The sequence below is a fragment of the Lepus europaeus genome, chromosome 7 (assembly GCF_033115175.1).
Source record: "Lepus europaeus isolate LE1 chromosome 7, mLepTim1.pri, whole genome shotgun sequence".
NCBI classification, from domain to species: Eukaryota; Metazoa; Chordata; class Mammalia; order Lagomorpha; family Leporidae; genus Lepus; species Lepus europaeus.
Window position 1 is genome coordinate 29,904,146 of NC_084833.1, and position 20,914 is coordinate 29,925,059.

Sequence of the window (20,914 nt, forward strand, 5' to 3'; positions counted from 1 at the left end):
TTCCCAGGGCCGCCACATATAAGTTACTACAGATGGACATCAATGTCCATCTTCAGATTTGCTTTAAATATGTGGGCATTTAAACCTGCAGGCAACCCTTGCCCCAACATGGGCATGAAGGGGGAGGACAATGGTTTATTTGAATTAACAAACTGGTTTACATGAGGTCACCCGGATTGGCGTCGCTCAGGAAGGCAGCACTGGCAGAGGCACCAGTGGGCGCAGCCTCTGTAGTCGTAAGTAAACCTGCCTCATGTCAGACTCCCGTTGCCTGAAGTCATATTTTCAATGAGATATGAGTGCCTGTAAACAGGAATTAATCGAATAACACACATGCTTGGCAGTAATTTCAACCATTATGGAATGTTTTCTCCAGGCTGTGTTTATGCAAGGGTAACACAGGGGGTCTTCAAGAAGTTCATGGAAAATGCACACGGTGAAAAAATTATGCATGGACTTCAATTTATTTTTTTGTCCAAAACAAGCTTCTTTTTCAATTCCATCTTCCGATGAACTTTTTGAAGTATGCTTACATGTGACCCTGGGGCTTGAACTCTGGCTTCGCCACTTGCTGGCCATGTCAGCTTGGCCAGGTTACCTACCGCTCATTGCTTAATTCACAGGTGAGTTGGCTAAAGCTGAGCCTCCATTTCCCCATCTGGAATATGGGGATAATATTAGTACTTACACACACCACAGGGTTTGTAGTGTGACTAAATGAGTTAATATTACATGAGCACTGTGAATTTCCTGACACGTATTGCCTGTTTTTGACCTACAGAAATGGGAAATATGACTTCAGAAATGGGAATTGCATCGACCCAACATAATACATGTAAAGTCTTTAGAACAATGCTGCTGGCACACAGGAATTTCTCAAGAAATGCTGGCTTGTATATTGTGTGCGACACATTCTACAGGTATCTCTTATTTAGTTTTTAAGACAATACCCTGGGACAATTATTATTGTTCCAAGTTCATTAGCTTGGAAGTTGAGTCTCAGGGCCTTTAAACATCTTGCTCGGATCATATGTGGAAAACTGGGCTCAACTCCAAGCCATTCTTATTCAAAACCCATGCTGTTAATCGCTCTGGTATAGTGCCGTGTTTAATTGGGACCCTGCTTGAATTTTTCCTGACCTTGCAGATGGAAGGCATTCCTTCTGAGCTGTTCTGAAAGTGCCATGCCTGACCCAAAAGTATCAGCATGACCAGGGAGCTTTTCAGAAATACGAATGCTTGGTTTCCTCCCTCCAGATCTACTGAATCAGAAACTCTAAGTGTAGGGCCCCACTATGTGATTTAACAGTCTCCCTGCGAAGCTGAAACATGCCAAGGAAGTTTGTGAACTACTTCTGTAGCGACCCTGACTCAAGGGTCAGGAATGATCATCAGATTCAATGACTGAAACAGTAAATGACTAAAGCAGCTACAGGCTCACCAGCTGATTCGGATCCGCGCGTGGTATGGGACCTCTTGCTGGGGTCGACGGATGAGCCTCGGTCTCCTGTAATGAGCGGGGAAGGAAGGTCAGTACTGTGTGCTTCCACTTCCATTGCCATCTGGACTTCCTTGCATTTGCATGTTCATACAGCCCACTGCAAAGCATGGTGCTTTTTTTTTTTTTTTTTTTAAAAAAAAAGTCTTATTATTTTATTTATCTGAAAGGGGAGGGATGGAGAGAGACGGATTTCCCATTCATTGATGCATTTCCTCAAATACCCACAACAACCAGGATTGGGCCAGGCCAAAGCTTGGAGGAGCCAGAAACTCAATCCAGATCTCCCAAGTAGATGGCAGGGACTCAACTACTTCGGCCATCACCTGTTGCCTTCCAGGGTGCTTAATGGCAGGAAGCTGAAATTGGGAGTGGAACTGAGACTTGAACCTAGGCACATCAATATGGGATGCGGGCAACCCAAGCAGTTTCTTAACTGCTGTGCCAAATGATCGAATCAGAGTTTAAAATGTTCTAAAGGTAGGGAAAAAAACGATGATAAAAGAGGCTGGAAAGGGCCCATCATATTAATTACTGCTCATTGCTTAATCCACAGGTGAGTGGGCTAAAGCTTTTAGCAAAATTAAGGCAACCGAGACAGTGCAGGCCATCAAAGATAACTACAGAAAATACTGTTTAGGTAGAAACCTGAGGACTGTGGTGAGGGACTCTCTAATAAAGACAGCATGATGTCTTCAGAGACCTCAGGTGGCAAGTAGACATGGTGTATTTTAAATAAGAACTATACAAATCTGCTTATGAGAAATGTGATTGCTAGAAATGGGTCTTCTGCCTCAGGGCATGAGACATTTAAGGAGAGTTCTTGAGACAAGAAATTGGTCTGTATTTAAAGATCTTGGGTTTGAAAGATGTAAAGATTCAAAGAGAAAAGTCCATTACTTATTGAGTGAAAGGAAAAATAAAAAGTAAATGAAAAACAAAATCGTGAGAATAATGTGTGTCTTAGTATTAGAATAACTTTCAAATAATATTTTTCAAAAGTTAAGTCTATATTTCAACAGCAATAGTTAATATAATCCCTTCTTCTCAAGTATCCATCATCACAGGGTTTTAGATTGGCACAAGTTCATGAATTGCTAAAACCTAAATTCACAGGCCAAATCTTGAGTTCAGTACATGAAAACTCCCCTCCTCACCTCATCACCCAGTTTTTTGATATATATTGAAGCCCTTTTTAAAAAGAAACAATCACAAGACAAGGCAAGGGTTTTTGTAGCCATCCATTATGAAGGCATCCATAAGGAACACACAGTAGCTTGGTGATTACCGTTTCTTTGATTACAGGTCATCTGGGATCACTCCTGTAATTATATTGAAGAGGCAGATTGCTTTGTTCCCTGGCTGATGATCCAAATCCCTGAAGACAGCAATGTGCTGAAACGCCACACCAGTATTGCCACTACCCAAATCACCAATGCCGACACTAACTCCACCACCGTCCCTGTCACCACCACCACCACCGCCACCGCGATTCCAAATGTTTTCATTCTCAACACTCAGCATAAAGACAGAGAAACACGCGTGGTCAGAGAAGAGACTTACATGAGTGTTTTGGAAGAAAACCAAGGATGATGATCAGATTACTTCCTAATTATTTAATTGGTGGAAAACCATGGAAAGTCTGTCCATATCACCAGGGAATGTAGAAGGGATCAGCATATGTGAGTGACAATTTTGTAGAAAGCCTTTTATTTGCTAACAGGATATACAAGCCTTGCAGGATAGGGTAACTATTGAATTCCCTTTTACAATTTGTATCCATTAGGTTTCACAATGGGACTTAATTCTCCACTAAAAACAAGGCTGCTACCTGAGATTCATTCTTCTGGGAGTTAGGGACAACAGTATTTTGAATTTTTAATAAGTGAAAGCAGACTAATGCTAAATAAAAGACTAAGAAGAGTTAGAGGGCTTTATCTTGTCATTATTGCTGATGTCAGTATTTTTTAAACCAGTTTTCCTTGAAGCCCTGGGGTGTGACCAACCGACAAGAAAGAGGCCAAGCGTGAGACATTCTGAATTATCTTTTCCTACGTCAGTCAGAGCATTGCAACTGCCATCTGTTTTATAAAGTGGGTTCTCATCAAACACAATTTTTCTTAGTTTTTGGGGTTGGGAAGCTCTCTACTACAAAAATAGATATTTAAAGTCAGTAATCGTCAATATATTTTGGCAATTGAGTTGTAAGAAGCTCCTGAATGGTATTGTGAGGGGAACATCAGTTTTTAGTTTCTTAACCAGAGTGAGCATTTTCCAAGTTCTGCTTTTCTCTGCATTGATTTCTTAATGTAAATGTAGAAACAAAGAAAGCAGAAGTGGGAGGACTGCTCACTTGAGAAATAAAGTCTCAAAATGGACTCAATGTCAAACTTGACTGAATCGATCATCTTTGGTCATCTCTTATAGTTAGAGAAACAGTCTCCATTCATTCCTAGGAGATTAAATCATGGAGTTTTAAGTATGCATCATAACTACAAGAGGTTTATCCACCAGCCCATCACCAAAAATAAACCTAATCTATTCATCACCAGTAAAAGATCATAATTTCAGTGCAAAGAAGCCAGCATATGGAAATTATCCATATGTTGGGTTAAAGCACACTAAATAGGTAGCATAAAAGAGAACATTTCAAAAAGCTCATAGAAAAAGCAGAATTAAAAATACACTTATTTTGGTACACAAAATTTGAAATTTATTCATTGTTTTTTCATAGTATGCATTTTCCAGAAACTTTTTTTGGAGATCCTCATACTAGTTGAATCAAATGAAATTTCTGATATTCATGTATTTTGACCCACAACAATATAATTTGGTTCAAAAATACCCTATGATTCAATATATCACAAGATTAAGACAAAGAAATTCCATCATAACAACCAAATCACACATGCACACGCAAAACGGAAAGTACACTAGCAAATGGGAGCATCATTTTACCTAAATTAAATCCAAGTTTACTTGCACTAGAACTGATGTCCAGTGATGAAAGCCATTCTCTGGTTACAAACTAACCTTTGTAATATGAACATGCTGTTTCTCTCTATAAAGAAAGCAAACCAGATATCAAATGGCCAAATTACCTGGTAAGGAGCGATCAACATCAGGGTTGGAATCCCCAACAACAGTAACTTCAGTCATTCCAAAGGCCCCAGTCCTAGTAGGGGTCACTGGGATGAGGGTCCTGTTTTCCTTTGTGTCTGGGTAGTGAGGAGTATAACCTTGCAGGGAAGTAGTTGAGTCAGCAGGGAGATTTTCACCTCTTCTTCCTCCTCTGCCATGAGTCCTATCTGTGTAGAGGTGGAGTCCATGATAAACCCACATTTCTAAGATCACCACCCACTGTGTGCTTGTCTTCAGAATGTGCAATTGCTGCAAAAATGTGCCATGTGTTACCCATGAGCAATGAGCCAAAGAGGGAATTTTGTCACACTATGGAACAAAATCAATATTTTGCAATACATGCCACCTGGACATCACTCAACAGAAGAGAGTCTAGTGATCCTAATACCCAGATGAGGTATTCATTACAACATCTACCTGGGTTATTAAGGTAAGGCTTATGCCACTACAACTGTGAACTTGAAGGCAACTCAGGCACTAGATAATCTTGAGCTCTTTTTCCATTGGATCCACCTTTGATGAGGTAGAAGAAACACACCATTGGACTGAAAAGTAAAATTGCATTGCCTGCAATTGGAATAATAAGTGCAAAGTTTCAAAGACCTGAGTTTGTTAATTCAATTATTCTTTGTCAGAAAGGCACTGCTTCTTTGTCACCAGTACCATGGAGCTATGGTCCAGAGGACAAATGGCAAAATAATATTATTAATGCAAGGAATATAGAGAGTGAGATAGTCAGACTTCTACACCAATTATAAATCATACATAAACAATCCATTATCTTAAAACCAAGGCGTCCACTAAAAAGCTTAGGAAACCCAATCTTTAAGATTAAGAACTAAGTTTGCATTTAAAGTATAATGGCTTCTAAGAGCTCTATAAAGCAGAACAATCAGAGAACCACAACCACGCACACCTATTGCTCAAAAGTAACAGCGTAACAGCAGCCAATGGACGCACCACCACCAACGACACTACAAAGCACCCATAATTTATTGATTTTCATCAATTGCCCAAGCTAATTGGGCTTTTTCATCCTTACTTCTGGATGTCAGAGAAGAAGTTGTTGGATGGTCTTTATCTTCTTCCAAGCCTCCATCTAATGTCGAGAAGCTCTGGAAAGGGCTCTGCTCTGTTTTGATGAGGGATGAATCCAGCATTAATTTAGAGCTATGATACAAATCCTGTTGTCTGATAATGAGGAGGAGCAAGCTATATCAGTGGCAAAGAGATAGTTGCATAGAAAAGCCATGATGGGTACACATTCTTGCTGGATTGACATAATTATACAAAAAAATTCTGTCTTGCCCCTAGTTGATCCCTTTGTTTCCCAATATAAGCAATAAAGGTAAAGAGCCAAGGTGAAGTTTGAGCCAGAACTTTGCCCACCCTGGTTCACCCTGGCCCAATTGTAGTATTGTTCCCAGTCACTCAGGAAAACCAGAGAATACAGAGACCTAGAAAAAGGGAGTGCTTGAGTCCCAGTGCTCCTATCAACAATCAAGAGCACTTAACTGGGGGGCAAGCGCTGCGGCATAGCAGATAAAGCGACCACCTGCAGTGCCGACATCCCATATGGGCACCGGTTTGAGTCCTGGCTGCTCCACTTCCAATCTAACTCTCTGCTATGGCCTGGGAAAGCAGTAGAGGATGGCCCAAGGACCCACTTGGGAGACCCAGAAGAAGCTCCTGGCTCCTGGCTTCAGATTGGTGCAGCTCTGGCCATCTGGGGAGTGAACCAACGAATGGAAGACCTCGCTCTCTTTCTCTCTCTCTCTCTCTCTCTCTGCCTTTCCTTCTTTCTCTGTGTAACTCTGACTTTCAAGTAAATAAATAAATCTTTAAAAAAAAAAAGAGTACTTAACTGGGGCCAGCATTGTGGCATGGCAGGTAAAGCTGCCACCTGAAACACTGGTGTCCCATATGGGTGCCACCAGCGGCTCCACTTCTGATCTGGCTCCCTGCTAGTGGCCTTGGAAAAGCAGTGGAAGATTGGCTAAGTGCTTGTACCCCTGACACACACATAGGACATCTAGATTAAGCTCTTGGTCCCTGACTTTGGCCTGGTCCAGTCCTGGCCATTGTGGCCATCTGGGTCGTGAATGTGTGGATGGAAAATCTCTCTCCCTCTCTCTCTCTCTCTCTCTCTCTCTGTGTGTGTGTGTGTGTGTGTCCTTCTCTCTGACTTTTGAATAAAAATAAATAAATTTTAAAGAAGGAGTACTTAACTGTGTGTCAAGAAGTGTGACATAAGGAAAATAAATACTCTGATAGCTCCTAGTATACCTGTAACCCCACAAGAGAGACATTCATCCAGTATAGCCTGCTCCAGTAACTCAGATCAAATTTATACAAGGAAATATTTAACTCTTTTCTGGAGACAATTAAATTAAAATAACCATTTTACTCTATTTGTAGGTTTTTTTTTTTTAAATTTCATCTGTGGATGGGATTCCTATCATTGCACGAAGGAAACACTTGCCTGGGCAAACACAAGGCTCCCAGTGACATTGATGAATTTGAAGTTGAACCATTGCCCATCTCCAAAGTTACTTTGGCTGTTTTGAGTACATTTCCCTTGTATTCTTCTAAGAAAGGCACTGACCTCTGAGTTGCAGTTGCAAGCACTCCATAAAGCAATCACTTAAGTCATGTCCACCACCAAATAAATAACATAACCAGGACAGAGACATTCACCAAATCCCGAACCTCAGCCTCAGTACAGAAGTCAACAGATAGAATAGAAACCTGGGTCCTTCATTGGCAGGGGCCATTCACAATATTTGTATCTGCTTTTAAGCTTAATGCTGTGCTGTGTACATCACTGACAATCAACACATTTCACTTGTGTAAGGGCTAATACAAAGGACTCTACTCATGTGTGTAGCAAGCAGTGAAATGATGTCTTCTTAATTTTGGATTTCATTCAAATTCTTCCAAGAAATTGTGAGTGATTTTGGGCAAATTGCTAGTATATCCATGTACATATGGTAGAAATTAAGGCTACTAGAAGTTTAACACTGCTTCCTTCTGGAAGTTTAGCAATAGAGATATTAGTAACAGTTCCTTTTTTGCTCCAAGGACCTTGCCACCTTAGTCAATTGTCAACAACATGACTTCTCTGTAGACTGATGGTATTTCCCTATTCTCTATGATTATATGGCTTCAAAAATGTCTTTTTCACAACCATGAAAGCAATCCCATCCTTGCCCTGCCTTGAGTGGAGAGAAAAAGAAATAAAAAAGAGATGGCCAATTTAAACACAGAGAAACCATCATCTCACTTGCGGTCTTGAGTTTCACAGACATAACTACTTAGAGAAGAGTAATCAAGTTGAATAGAGTCCCCTATTCCTTCTTTCCTTTCTGAAAAATCATAAAGTCATTGAATCTCGAAGGCACCAAGAATGAAGGTGAAATCAGGTTTAAGGAACACCACAAGAAATATAGGCACTGAAGACAGATTTGTACTCTGGGCTGAGCTGAGCACATGGCAAGAAAGACACCATTCCACCACCAAGCTTGGGCAGGAGTTCACACAGGAATACAGGTCAATAAAGGGAGATGCCATCATTCTTACGAGTTGTCATTGAAAGAGGTCCCATCCTGTCCAGGTCTTCCACCAAACCTGTGTTTGGATCTGAAGTGGGCTGAGGCATTGTACTGTGACTGGAGTCTGTATCTGAAGGAATTAAATCAGTGTTATTACCTGATTTCCCAAAGCACTACCTGTGAGAGTGGTTTATAGCCCACAGCTGAATTATTTTTATAGTCCAACCTGGATAAGAGGAATGAAAGCATGAACTAGTTCAGGTCTTCATTGCTTTCTTCAAAACAGTGACAAGCGGTAACTGGCTTTCATCTAAGGTGCACTGTAGGAAAGCTATGGTTTTTGTTTGTGTTTGTTGAATCTAGAAAAACCTTACATGAGCACATGATGAAACTCTCAAGCCTTGCCAAAAGACAGAAACATAGCTCTTCTCTGACTTGCCCATTCCACACACATGGCCTTTCTTAAAGACATGTAATGGGACAGATGGAGAAAAGACAAGGTCCACAGGTACACACGGACAATTTTGTCATTTCCCCCTTAAGACCTTTTGTGTTAATAAGACTTAAGACCTTTTGTGTTAATAGCCTTTGTCTCTCATTTCGTTTCTTTTCATGTCACAAAAGCAACATGCAAATAAAAACACAAAATCGTCATCCCATGCCGCCCAGTTGGAGGCCCCAGGAAGTACACAGGGGCAAGAAATCATAAGCGGTTGATGCCACTGAATCATTCTTCCCACAAACACAACCATGAGGCATCTTTGGAATTTAACACAATGCTGAGTGGTGCAGAAATTTCACTGAAATATTTATAAATGTGCTTGTAATAGTTATTACAGCTCTAGTCTAGTGAAATAGAGGCCAGGCAACTCATAAACACCATCAATACTTCTGGCTCTCCAATTCAAAGTCCACCCACTCTACTCCCTCTGGGGATATTTAATCTGTTCCAAATGACCCCAGAAGATATTACTGGAATATGGGACGCCCACATCAGCATGGCAGCCTCTACATGCTAAAAGAAGAGAGAAGTGAGATCTTTGGAAGGTAAAAATAACCGATTGTACTATCTGATTTCAAAAATGAAGAGAGGTAAGAGCACCCAAATCAAAATCACAAATGAATATTCTCTCAGAATTCTACGTGTGGATGACATATTTGCTCATCTTCACATCTAGTGGAATTCTTACAAGGTATCATGCCATCCTAGAGTTGAAGCCAATTGCATTGCCCTTGACATAGTCTTTCATTTAGCAGACTCTCCTTCTCTTCATCAATGTGAAGATTTATGACTTGGTTTTCTACCCTGGATGTCATTAGAGCTCCCAGCAGCCAGGTACATATACATGTGTACTGGGTCTGTGTGTGTCATTTCAGCCACTCAGTGTAATGATCCTAACCTAGCCAGGCAAAGGCATCTTCTTTTGTGGCAAACAGATCCACCCACTTAGACATATTCATTGTTTGCCTTTTCTTCTCTCATGCCTTTCCTTATGCAAGTCTCCTTCCGAGAAAACCTTTCCCACACTTGGTTTCTCTAACTATTCAGGTTTTTTCCAAAACATTAGATTGAATCTACCTTTCTTTGATGCTCTTTGGAGAGGAGTGGGGGCCTCTGAATTTCTTTAGTATTTTTTGTTGCCAACATTCACGTCTGCTACTTACTGACTCAGTTTGTAAAGTATATTTGAATGCTAAATATTTTCATTTGCCAGTTAAATTTTAAGTTCCTTGAGAGCATGGGTCATGAATTGTACATCTCTGTGTTACCAAAATGTCTTGCATATTAGAAGAGAATTAATATGTATTGTAGTTTAAGGTATATCAGATCACTAGTATTTGGGTAACACATAGTTCCAAAGAAATGAAACTGCAAATTTGTTGGATTCACTTTGGAGATGATTGTGAGGTTACCAGCGTTATCTGCTCTTGAAATTCGTTTCAATAAGGATTGTGTTTTACACATTTGACAATTTGGGTATAAATAGCATATTCAGTTCCATGACTGAAAACTCCCATTCCCATATTGGTTAGAATGATTTATCTTCCTTTTGGGAATTTTGCATTTTTGTGTAATACTTATATTTTGTTAAAAATAAATAAAACTCAAGTGACTCTATTCATTGGTATGGTAAGGAACATGAATCATTCAGCTTATTAAAGATTGAGAAAGGATGGCTACAACTTACTGCCAAATTTTGAAGATTATCTCAAGTAAGCTGTTGCCTATTTTCATAAAGGAAAATTCCTTTGAAACATAAAAATTGATTAAATAAAATCAAAAAACTTAATTCTTGCAAAACTATGACTGGTATCCTTTTTACTATCCTTTTAAAAAATCCTTCATAGAGAAATAGGATAGAATGATATTTAAGAAGACAGGAATTTCATCTTGTGTAAAACTTGTCCATCCATTAAATTCACATTTATTGAGGGAAAAGAGTGGTGTAAATCCTAAATCACTGGGTACTATCTTTAAATGTGTTAAGAGTAAATAATAATGTTTTCTGAGCCTCTGGATTACTTGTTTGGCGTAATTACTCATCAAGTTTTGACCTCTCAGATTTCTCTACCAAAAGCAGTGTATCAATGGAAATCAGCACTGAATCATTGCTTTGCTCTGCCCTCAGCAGTAAATTACAAAGATGTCTTGAGAATGCTGCTTCTTCCAAAGAAATGACTTTCACACCTATGAGCTAGGTCTAGTTCTTAATTCTCCTGTCAAATTCTTTACTTTCAGCCCAGCACTTCATATTCAGATGAATTTGCATATCACTTCTTGCAAGAGTAATTTTGGAGGAAACCAAGTTCCTTAGGAAAGTAGATTGATCTATTTCTAGGAAAATAGCAGATTTCAGAAACATAATACATAAAATGTTCAGAGGTTATTACCCATCCTTCTGTCTGCTGGATGATCTTGTCCCGTTGGATGTGAAATTGGGTCGAAGAAATCAGTCCAGGAACTGTCCCATTGACTCTGTGTTGTTGTTTTTGGACTGGGATGGCTGTTGTGGGCTGAGGCTGTTGTGGTCATGCAATTTAAGTAATTGTTAATTAACACTGGCCAGGAACACAATGAGTTTGTTTTTAATAATATATTCTTTAGACAACACAATGAAACTATATTTCTGATATAGAGGACACATGTTTTAGCAGGTTTGGGTTCATTCATGCTGATTTTTTTAGCAATCAGCATATGAACTAGAGGACATAAAGCATCAACCACTTCAGTGGTAGAAAGAGGATGAGCAATAGACATCAGAAGATGATAGCAAAGGACTTCTTGAACAATGCCGTGCTGTAACAGTCCCCTAAAAGAAGACTAAAGTATAAGAACCTGAGCATGTGATGTCTTCTCAGACAACCACATCCCAGTGAAACGCACATTAAGCTGGCAGTGAGCTAGAGCAGCAATCAGGTCATAGTCTCTCAAGAGACAAATACGAAAGCAAATGCCAAGCATCTCAAGAGCATGAATGGAATCCATTAGAAGCCATACCTTCTAACAGTGGAATTTATGGCATAAATGATACAAGAATGTAGCACATGCCTTTGCTCCATTCTGAGCCAATGGAGAAGTAGACACAGAAAAGCTTGCAGAAGTATCCCCTTAGCAACAACCACCCCACATAGCCAGTCACTGAATCCAATGCTTCACCTGGAATTCATCCAGATGTCACTATTTACTGGAAGGAAATTATGTATTATATTCTATACTGCAAATAGGAAGATTACTCTGATACCAAGTAATAATGAGTAATTCACATTCTTTATAAGGTGGGGTACATTTCATCACTTAGGTCACAAGGACAAAAGAATCATACATAGGCACTTGTAGAACCAAGTTAACTGGCATTCCTTTGAGATGATGACAAGACTTGAGTTTAATTTCCACAAAACTATAATTCAAAAACAGAGAAATTACCTTTTTTGTAAATGTGAGAAAAAATATTGTACTGTAAAAAAGAAATTACCAACCAGATATGACCTGAAGAACAAATGACATCAGACAGGTGTCATTTTTCTAATAATATCTGGCTACATTTCTTCCAGCACTGAAGTTTTGAAAAAAATCTTTCACCTAAGTCCCATATTTCATCAAACCATATTGTAAAACCTGCAGGAGATTCTTTTAGAAAACAAAAGGGATTATTTTATAAAATAAGGCCTCTCCTACAAGTTCACTAAATATCTGCAAAACTAGATCTGAAAATGACATACTCAAGGGTAGATTCCTACTGCTTTTTCATGTCTGTATAGCTATTCCTATTCAGATGGTTTGTTATAAGCATGTAAGTTTTGGCTCTCTTAATTGCAACATAAGTTATGAAGAATTCAATCATCTTGTGACAATTTCTTCAACGTCCTTTAGTTTAGTGTCTTTGTTACCCAGAATTTAACCCCAAAGGAAGTTTTTCCTCAAGGTTTCTTGTTAAACCATCCAATACCCGATGGCCCTGCTATTGAATGAGAATCTTCTCCTGGTGTCTGGAGGTTCCCCCCATGCCATACGTTCCCCAACCACTGTTCTTTCTGGGTAGCTGTTCCTCCAGTTGTGCTATGAGGTGTCACCCAGGCTGTGAGAAGCATGTCAGTTGTGAGCCATAATTTTCCATTGTTTTGCCAACAGCTATTACGTGCATTTCTATTTTAATGTAGTATGCACGTAAGTACAGAAGGCAGGAAAAGAAGGCATCAAGAAGATAAGACATGGATACTCTGAAAGGGATGTTAGAAACCAGTGGTACAGTCCTTTACATTTTGAAATGGGAAACTGAGACCCAAAAAAGTTTTATCTGCTCAAAATCAAGTAGCCATATTAGCACAAAGTTAGCACTAGGTAATAGCCTATGAGTTCCCGGTATTCATCTTATTTTACTATATTCTATGGGCTCACATACAGGCTCTCAGAGAGAACTACTTGTTCAAAGAATAATCCCTTTGCTCTAGAGCCTTTGGGAGAAGAAATACTTTGTGTAACAATTTCCAGGATCACTGTAGTGTCAGGACTTATGAGGACTTTTCAAATGGATCACATAACCTAATCTCACACACTGAAAAGGCAACAGCCATGGATTTGTCCAGCATGGAAACGGCTGAGATGACTGGGAGCTGCTCCCCTGACATGATGTTGTGATGTGTGAGTGGCACCTAAAATTGCTTCAGGGGAGGGTAATGTTGCAACAGCAGATTAAGCCACTGCCTGGGACTCCCACAGCCCCTGTTCAAGGGCCAGTTCGAGTACTCGTCCCTCCACTTCTGATCCAAGTTCTGTATAATGTGCTTGGGAAGGCAGCAGATGATGCTCCAATTACTGGGTCCCTGCCACCCATGTGGGAGACCATGATGGAGTTCCAGGCTCCTGGCTTCAGTCTGGCCTATTTCTGATTGTTGGGACCATTTGTGGAATGAACCAGCAGGTGGAAGAGTTCTCTCTCTGCCTCTCCTCCTCTCCCTGTCTCTCTTTGTTTCTGCTTTTCAAATAAATAAATTTTTATGACTAAAATCACTTTTTAATAAAAATAATTCAATGGAAAAAACTGTTCTACACAGTTTTGGCACTATACAAATTACAGAAGGTGTATGTGGAGGCTTAAAATTTCAACCAAAAAAAAAGAAGGAGAAGAAGAGAAGAAGGGGACAAAATTCCATGAGAGCGTCTTTAGGAAAAGTTGTGGAAGCCCACTGAGATTTTCATCTATTGCAACTCACAGCAAATTTTTAGTTCACCAGGAAAGCAAGATACTATAAAATATTTGTTAAGCCAAATTTTTGTGACTTGTAAAATTGATGTTATTTTGTTATCTTTGAAAATGGCATGTTTGATATCAAAGATTTTTTTAAAAATAAAACTTATTGTCTTACCTTTTATCAGCTAAACCATTACTGGGGTTAATGATTATCCAGAGAGGGGAAAAATGCCAAAATTTTAAGTCTTATCTCCTAACAAAAAATGAAGTTAGAAAAAAATACTAAATGTGATTACAAAAAAACTCAGATTGCTGCATTACTCAAAGTTTTTTTAAAATGGAAAAGAAGAGGTGCCGAGGCTCAACAGGCTAATCCTCCGCCTAGCGGCGCCGGCACACTGGGTTCTAGTCCCGATCAGGGCACTGGATTCTGTCCCGGCTGCTCCTCTTCCAGGCCAGCTCTCTGCTATGGCCAGGGAGTGCAGTGGAGGATGGCCCAAGTGCTTGGGCCCTGCACCCCATGGGAGACCAGGAGAAGCACCTGGCTTCTGCCTTCGGATCAGCGTGGTGCGCCGGCCACAGCGGCCATTGGAGGGTGAACCAATGGCAAAAGGAAGACCTTTCTCTCTGTCTCTCTCTCTCACTGTCCACTCTGCCTGTCAAAAGTAAAAAAAAAAAAAAAAAAAAACGGAAAAAAGAACTTCATGCCTGTGTACATGCACATAAGCACAAACAACTCAACATTCTTAATAAAACTTTACCCAGAAACTCCTTTTTATGTAAATAGAAATAGGTTAACAGAATATAGAATTTTCATTTTAAAACAAGAAGTCATGATGTTCATTTGATAAAGCTTCGAGGTTACAATCAGAATCCCCTTAGGATCTGCAACCAGTGGTGAGAAAATTGCTGCAGCTGTCAAAATCCATTATGTCTGGATTTTCATGATCCCCAAGTAATGATGTTCTCCAAGCACCTTTTGAAAACAGGCTCATTCATTCCAAGTCTCTTAGGTAGCTACTCACTTTTTAAATGCAAGCTGTCTAAAATAATTTCTAAGATCCATTGTTAGACTGCTTCAGAATCCTTTCAAAGATGCTTCTGCTTTCTCTCCATTTTCTTTTTCTGTCTAACAGCAGACTTCTTTCTTAATTCAGTCCACAATCTTTATGCAAATACTAGATCTACTGGGGTAAGCAACAGGATGCAAGGCCTGTTGGACATATTCAGCGCAATGCTCAGGACTTATTAACCTACGTCCTCACTGATGCACTGGTGACTGAAACTTTTATTTTGTGGCCTGAAGTCACCCCTCAAATTATGAATTTCTAAGCTCCTTCTGGTTTCTAAGTAGATGACTCCTACATTTTCCCCTTAGGCTGTGAGAAGGATGGTTAAACCACAGTTTTTAAAATGCTACAAGCTGTTATCCCAAATAAAAGCTTCTTTCATTCCAAATAAGATGGGTACTCTCAAAAAGGACAGATGAGAAAGGAAAAATTGATACTTCTTCCTCCCATCTCCCTGGTCCTATTCTCATAAATGAGGGGGTAAGACTTGAGATTATTTTAGAAAACTTGAGATGTTTGTCCCCAAAAGAAATAACAGTGAGAACATCAAAGCCATCCCCGAGGTACCCTGGGCTTAAAAATAGAAAAAGGACAGCTGTCAAATTCAAATATAGACCATACTAGCTATCAACTTTCCTCCAAGGACTATAAATGATGCTTTTCTCCAACAAGGTGAGAAATAGAATTCACCACAGATATTCACAGAAAATAGGGATTCCCATGATCATTTCACTGGGCAAGATTTCCTTCCAGATCCTTCTACTAATAACCAAAAGAACACACTTCTCCTCATGCATTTCCATAAACACGTGCAAATCACCCACACAGGACCTCTCGGAATCTTTAATACAACTGTATCTCAGATCTGCCTTTTAAACATTTTGACCTTTTGGGCAACCTGACAAGTTAGCCTCTTTCTTCCAATGTCTCAATATTTGGCAGGTTTTCAGGTTCTGGGGATAAAAGAAACGATTGTGCAGATACGGAAGATGTAGCCAGTCACTAAACAGTCTTGCCTGTTCTGGACAATGTCTCCACTAACTCGTCTGAACCAGAAGGGCTGCCCACCAGCTTCTTACATGTGCTTGTAGAACCCTGAGTCTCCTCTTCATCGTGATGCCCAGGGTGAGTGAGAGGAGACTGTGGTTCCTGAGTCAGGCTTCGTCCCTGAGTACTGCTGCCACTCCTCTCTACATCTGTTGTGATGATGGTTAAAAATCACTGTGACTTTTTATCAACCAACCCTTAGTGATTGGGTCTTTCCATTAAAGAACATGCTATTAATATTTGTATGCCTAAAAATTACCTCTGAATGTCTACTCTCAATCATTTTGAGTGACTTCACTAACCCGCCTAGAGAGAAAAACCAATGGGCATGGAATTTCTTCATGTTTGTTATTCCCCTGTAATCACTTTATCAAAGACAGCACCATTAACGGTTTGAATGTATTCACTTTTATAATGAAGCAACATAAAATATATTGTGCCCAGATAGTATGATTGATAAATTATCCTAAATAGAATCGAATACCCTCAAGAAAATTCATTAAGAAATGTGATGAAACTAAATTTCCCATTGTGTCCCAAAGCTGTAGCAGCATCATTGGCTTTGAGTGGAGGAGGAAAAAAGTCTTTAAATATGCATGACCCATTACCAGTCATCCTTGTAGTTGTCTGAAGTAGTACTTCTGGATTCGAATGGCTTGGGCTCCACTGTGTCCAATCCCGATTCTGTTTTGTGTGGTCAGAAATCCGTGGTGTGATCGAAACTGTGGTAATGATTATTGAAGCAATTAGGAAAATGCTATTTCTTGAGCCTCCATCACTTGTTTTGCACGTTTCTCCCTTCCGTAGTCTGCAAAGCGAGTCATCTATACCAGGCTGTATAGATGGGGGCGTGGGAATGGAAGGAAAGCGGAAAGGGCTTTCAGCTCGATTCAGCCATGCTGGTAAGCATCTCAGTGTCCTTTGCATTCTGTCATAGAATACCTTGCGGTTCAGAACATGAGATCTTCTGGAGAGAGCAGCCAAAGAAGCTGCAGCAGCAAGAACAGCTTTGAGAACACCAGCCCCTCACCGAGGATAGGCAAGGACGTCAAGAGTTTTGCCTGTTTATGCAGTCTGTAGCAGCCATCTGTGCTTGAAAGCTCAAGGGATGTGTTTCCCTGGCAAATGTGCTACCTGTAGATCCTCAGATTGGAGAGGTAGATGACGGGAAGTTAAACCATGATGATCATTTTATTTTGCTAGTAATTTTGGTTAGGAGAGAAACATCCTGAGCAGCCGGAGTTTTCTTGTAGATGTTTCTGAGAAAGAATATCTACCTAGAATAGCCATATGGGTTAGCTATACCTTTCTGAATGTTTATCAAACAATATTGGTATTCTTATCAAACATAAATGGATTTTGAGCAATCCATTCATAGCCAATGGCAGGAAAACAAGATACATACATTCAGTAGAAAAAGGCCACAGGTAACCAACCACCATCATAGCAGCACACCGAAAAAAAAAAAAAAAAGGTACCAGTACCCTGATATTGTCACCCAAAACATGACAATAACACAGGACTGGAATAGGAGATGCACTTTACAGAAGGACCGTGAGAAAAGTCAGAATCAAATGCATCCTAGTTCTTTCAAACTTGATTTTGATATACAAACAAAAACATCCTGCTTTCAGAACTGTAATGTTTCACAACATAAGAAGTGCAAGTTTAGAATTACTAACTACATTCTTAATAAGCATTGAAAAGTACTAGCGATCATGTCTATCCAGAAGAATGAATTACATTCATATGTGCTAGGCAGAGAAATGAAAATAGGCCAATATTAGAAATGAAAACAAATAGCATGGCAGATTTTTCCCTGCTGCCTGTCCCTGCAACTTATTTGCAGGTTGATCTTTTTGGATTGATGCTCAAGGGAGTTTAGCTCCTCTAGTATCAGAGCACATCTATCTTGCAGGGGCCACTTTCCAAGGCAGGGCAACATCCTGAACCTTAGATGCAGTAAGAGTGAACCCTCAGTGTTTTCTAGTTATTTGATTGTCATTCCATAGTTGTTAAAATCAGTTTGCTTTTTCCGGAGACCAAGCTCTGCAGAGGTGTCCCAATTAGGAAATCCACTACTTTAAAGCTGGAAAATAAAAAAACCTACTTCATCTCATGTATTCATTGCATCAGATCCATAAGGTCAGACTTCCAGCACTAAGCTACTTTTGGAACCCTCCATTCCTGGGTGCCATCCACTTGGGGATAAAACTGTCAGCTTCCAAAGGGATCAACAGGACTTGAGTGACCATAGAGAGGTCCTGGAACACCCCAAAGCCTTTTCTCTAAGGAAAAGCAGAGCTTTGATGGAGCCAGGCTCAGGCCTCTCTGCTCTGTTCAGTGAAATCTTAGGTCATGACAGACATGTGAGGAAACAGTCATCTGGCAGCATATTAGTCCAACTTTGCACATTTTACAATTTTCAAGACATTTTCAGCTCAATTTTCATCTTAATGTTCTCAAATTTTTTTTTAATGATTTCAAATTTGGATCCTTTATGCAGTGGCTTCCCTATTTGCCTGTAACTGGCACTGTCTTGATAAAGCTGAGCTAACATTTGCCCTTTCCTTCACTGATACCCTGTCCATCTGTTAAATCTCCACTTAACTTAGAGACAAGTCCTGAGTTCCACTTCCCATCCTTTAAGCCTTTCTAGGGCTTTCTAAGTATTCAATTTAGGATCATCTGCAACTCATGATTAATACCTTCCTAATCACATTCTCCAGTTCTATTGCTCCAACAGATCATGAGCTCCATGAAAACAAAGGCTCTGGCTTTTTCCATCACTGTGTTCTTAGCACCCAGCACAACAGGTACATAATGAGTATTTGTTATATACTTTAGTATGCCATTCTGTGACAAAGTTTGACAGTTCAAAGAGACTTCCTGGGAGCAGACCTCACAGAAAAACAAAACAGGAATACCACAAATCATTGGAGATTTTATAGAGATATTTTTTTTCCATTTTTTCTCCTAAAATGTTTTGGCTTCCATTCAAAAAATTCTATTTCCTCCTTGATAATTTCATCAACATATAACTAAGGTATAACCAAAGGTTCACTCAGTTTTCACTTTAAATATTTCCCAACAAAGATACTATTGGGCACCACGCAGATTAATCATTAGGCCTTGTAGCAATGGTTCTACTGTAATTGATTATTCTTACTGGTGCTGGAGATAAAATCTTCATCATCATCAATGCCTGATCCAGGAAAGCTGAAGTGTTTGTCTCTTTCATCTTCATTTTCTTCATTTGGCTCCCAGCCTGCTGAGTTGGTATTTGAATCCGTACCTGTTGTGGTGACTTACGTTAGTGGTTGAGCTGGATGCCAAGCAACCCATTTGACAAAGGAAGAAAATCAGGCACAGAAGGTATAATGGATTTCCCAGTTTTAAGGAGAAAGTTTAAGAGAGAGTTGACTTACAGATCCCACATTCTTATGCCCTGTTCTCTGAAGCTAATACAGACATCTCAAAACAATGGACTGTGATCTATACAACTGCACATGTCTTTAAGAAGGCTAAAGGGATAAATATGGACATAACCATCCCTCTTCAAGAAATAAACGAACCAAACTAAAACAAAAAGGCCAATGGAACACCCACATGCGCTTTCAAATGAATTTACTATTAACTCAATCAGTATACGCCTTGACACTAAGATGTCAATAACAGATGAAACTATTTCACCTCTGTTTGCTTTGTTAGAACACTTGTAGCAAAATTGTGGAATTTAAACACGTTAGTCACTCCTAAAACCCCAAGTCATGGTCACAATTTGCTGATTCTTTTGTCCTGATCTTCTGTAGCAACAAATCACTGTAGTTTCCATGGAAAATGGAAGATACACTGATACACTGCAGTTCCTAACAACCATTTAGCATGGAGCAAGTTAGTCGGTTCACAGAGAAATCATGCCTCACATTCAGTAGAAAAGTGTAGTCAAGATTTTGAGAATGCCTCACTTCATTTTGGATGCAATCACAGGAAAGGAGCTGGAGGACTGTTGCCTGTTCTCAGTAGTGATTCTACATGTCTCTTACTAAAAGGGTGTTTCTGCATATTGAATGGATTCAGGCTATCTACGGAATGACTGCTTTTTTATACAATTAGTGCCCTCCCCAAGAATAGTTTCATTGGTGCAGAGTGTATTGTGTCACATTTTAGTTATACTATTTTATTTTATTTTCACTTCAATATATTAGAATATCTATGAACACTCCTTCCCAGTCAAGATTTTGTTTTGTCATCAAGAAACATCTGCCCCCTTTTCACTCTCTCCAGATTAGCCTCCTCCTGGGCTCTAATTCTAAATATTCTATAATATTTATTATAAATTGTTAAATTATATTAATATAAAATCAACTATATTAAAATTAAGATGATTGCTATATCAAGTTCTATAATGTTAATTGTAGAGAAGAAATGAGAAGTTGGCATATTAGTGCTCTAAAATCAAACACATAGACCTCATAGCTCATGATCCTTCTAAAGTCATCACAAACACATGTGAGACCAGAATGAATTTCAGCCTTTAACAATATCCCGTAGGTCAATAAGAGTTATTTAAAACTGTCAAGAGGACAAATAAAATGAAATAATCATAATTCATTACCAGCCGCTTGTGGTGTTGTGTGAAGATGATTCTTAGACTCTGATGGTTGAAACCACCATGGAAGCCAATCCTGAGCTTCCAGCTTCTTGGTTGTTGCTTCAAAAGTTGTACCTCTAGTACTCATCAAAGCTGTTGTAGCCGTGATTGAATTGATTGTTGAAAAATTAATTATCGGTTCCTGAGAAATAGTATTTTCTGTACTTTTACTCTATTCCCACTTGAAAGAATCATATATGCTGCATGTGGATGGTGGAAAGAAAGGACAAAAGCAAAGAAGTTCCATTTCTTGGGAGGCCCAT

The 20,914-nt window shown here is 39.5% G+C and overlaps 1 protein-coding gene across 5 annotated transcripts in view; it reads right to left on the bottom strand.

Annotated features, from left to right (window-relative positions):
- Positions 1 to 20,914, bottom strand: part of CD44 (CD44 molecule (Indian blood group)) — a 91,265-nt gene that overhangs the window by 14,268 nt on the left and 56,083 nt on the right. Inside the window, exons 6-14 of one of the 5 annotated variants that reach the window (XM_062196312.1) lie at positions 19,167 to 19,292; positions 16,606 to 16,719; positions 16,030 to 16,146; positions 12,644 to 12,767; positions 11,083 to 11,219; positions 8,219 to 8,320; positions 5,682 to 5,771; positions 4,600 to 4,806; positions 1,442 to 1,507 (exon numbers count right to left, since the gene is read on the bottom strand). The exons of 1 other annotated variant lie outside the window; for it this stretch is intronic. In XM_062196312.1, the coding sequence (XP_062052296.1) occupies positions 1,442 to 1,507; positions 4,600 to 4,806; positions 5,682 to 5,771; positions 8,219 to 8,320; positions 11,083 to 11,219; positions 12,644 to 12,767; positions 16,030 to 16,146; positions 16,606 to 16,719; positions 19,167 to 19,292 (1,083 nt within the window). The remainder of the gene's footprint in view (positions 1 to 1,441; positions 1,508 to 4,599; positions 4,807 to 5,681; positions 5,772 to 8,218; positions 8,321 to 11,082; positions 11,220 to 12,643; positions 12,768 to 16,029; positions 16,147 to 16,605; positions 16,720 to 19,166; positions 19,293 to 20,914) is intronic. 3 more of the 5 variants (XM_062196308.1, XM_062196309.1, XM_062196310.1) reach the window with 3 other exon arrangements.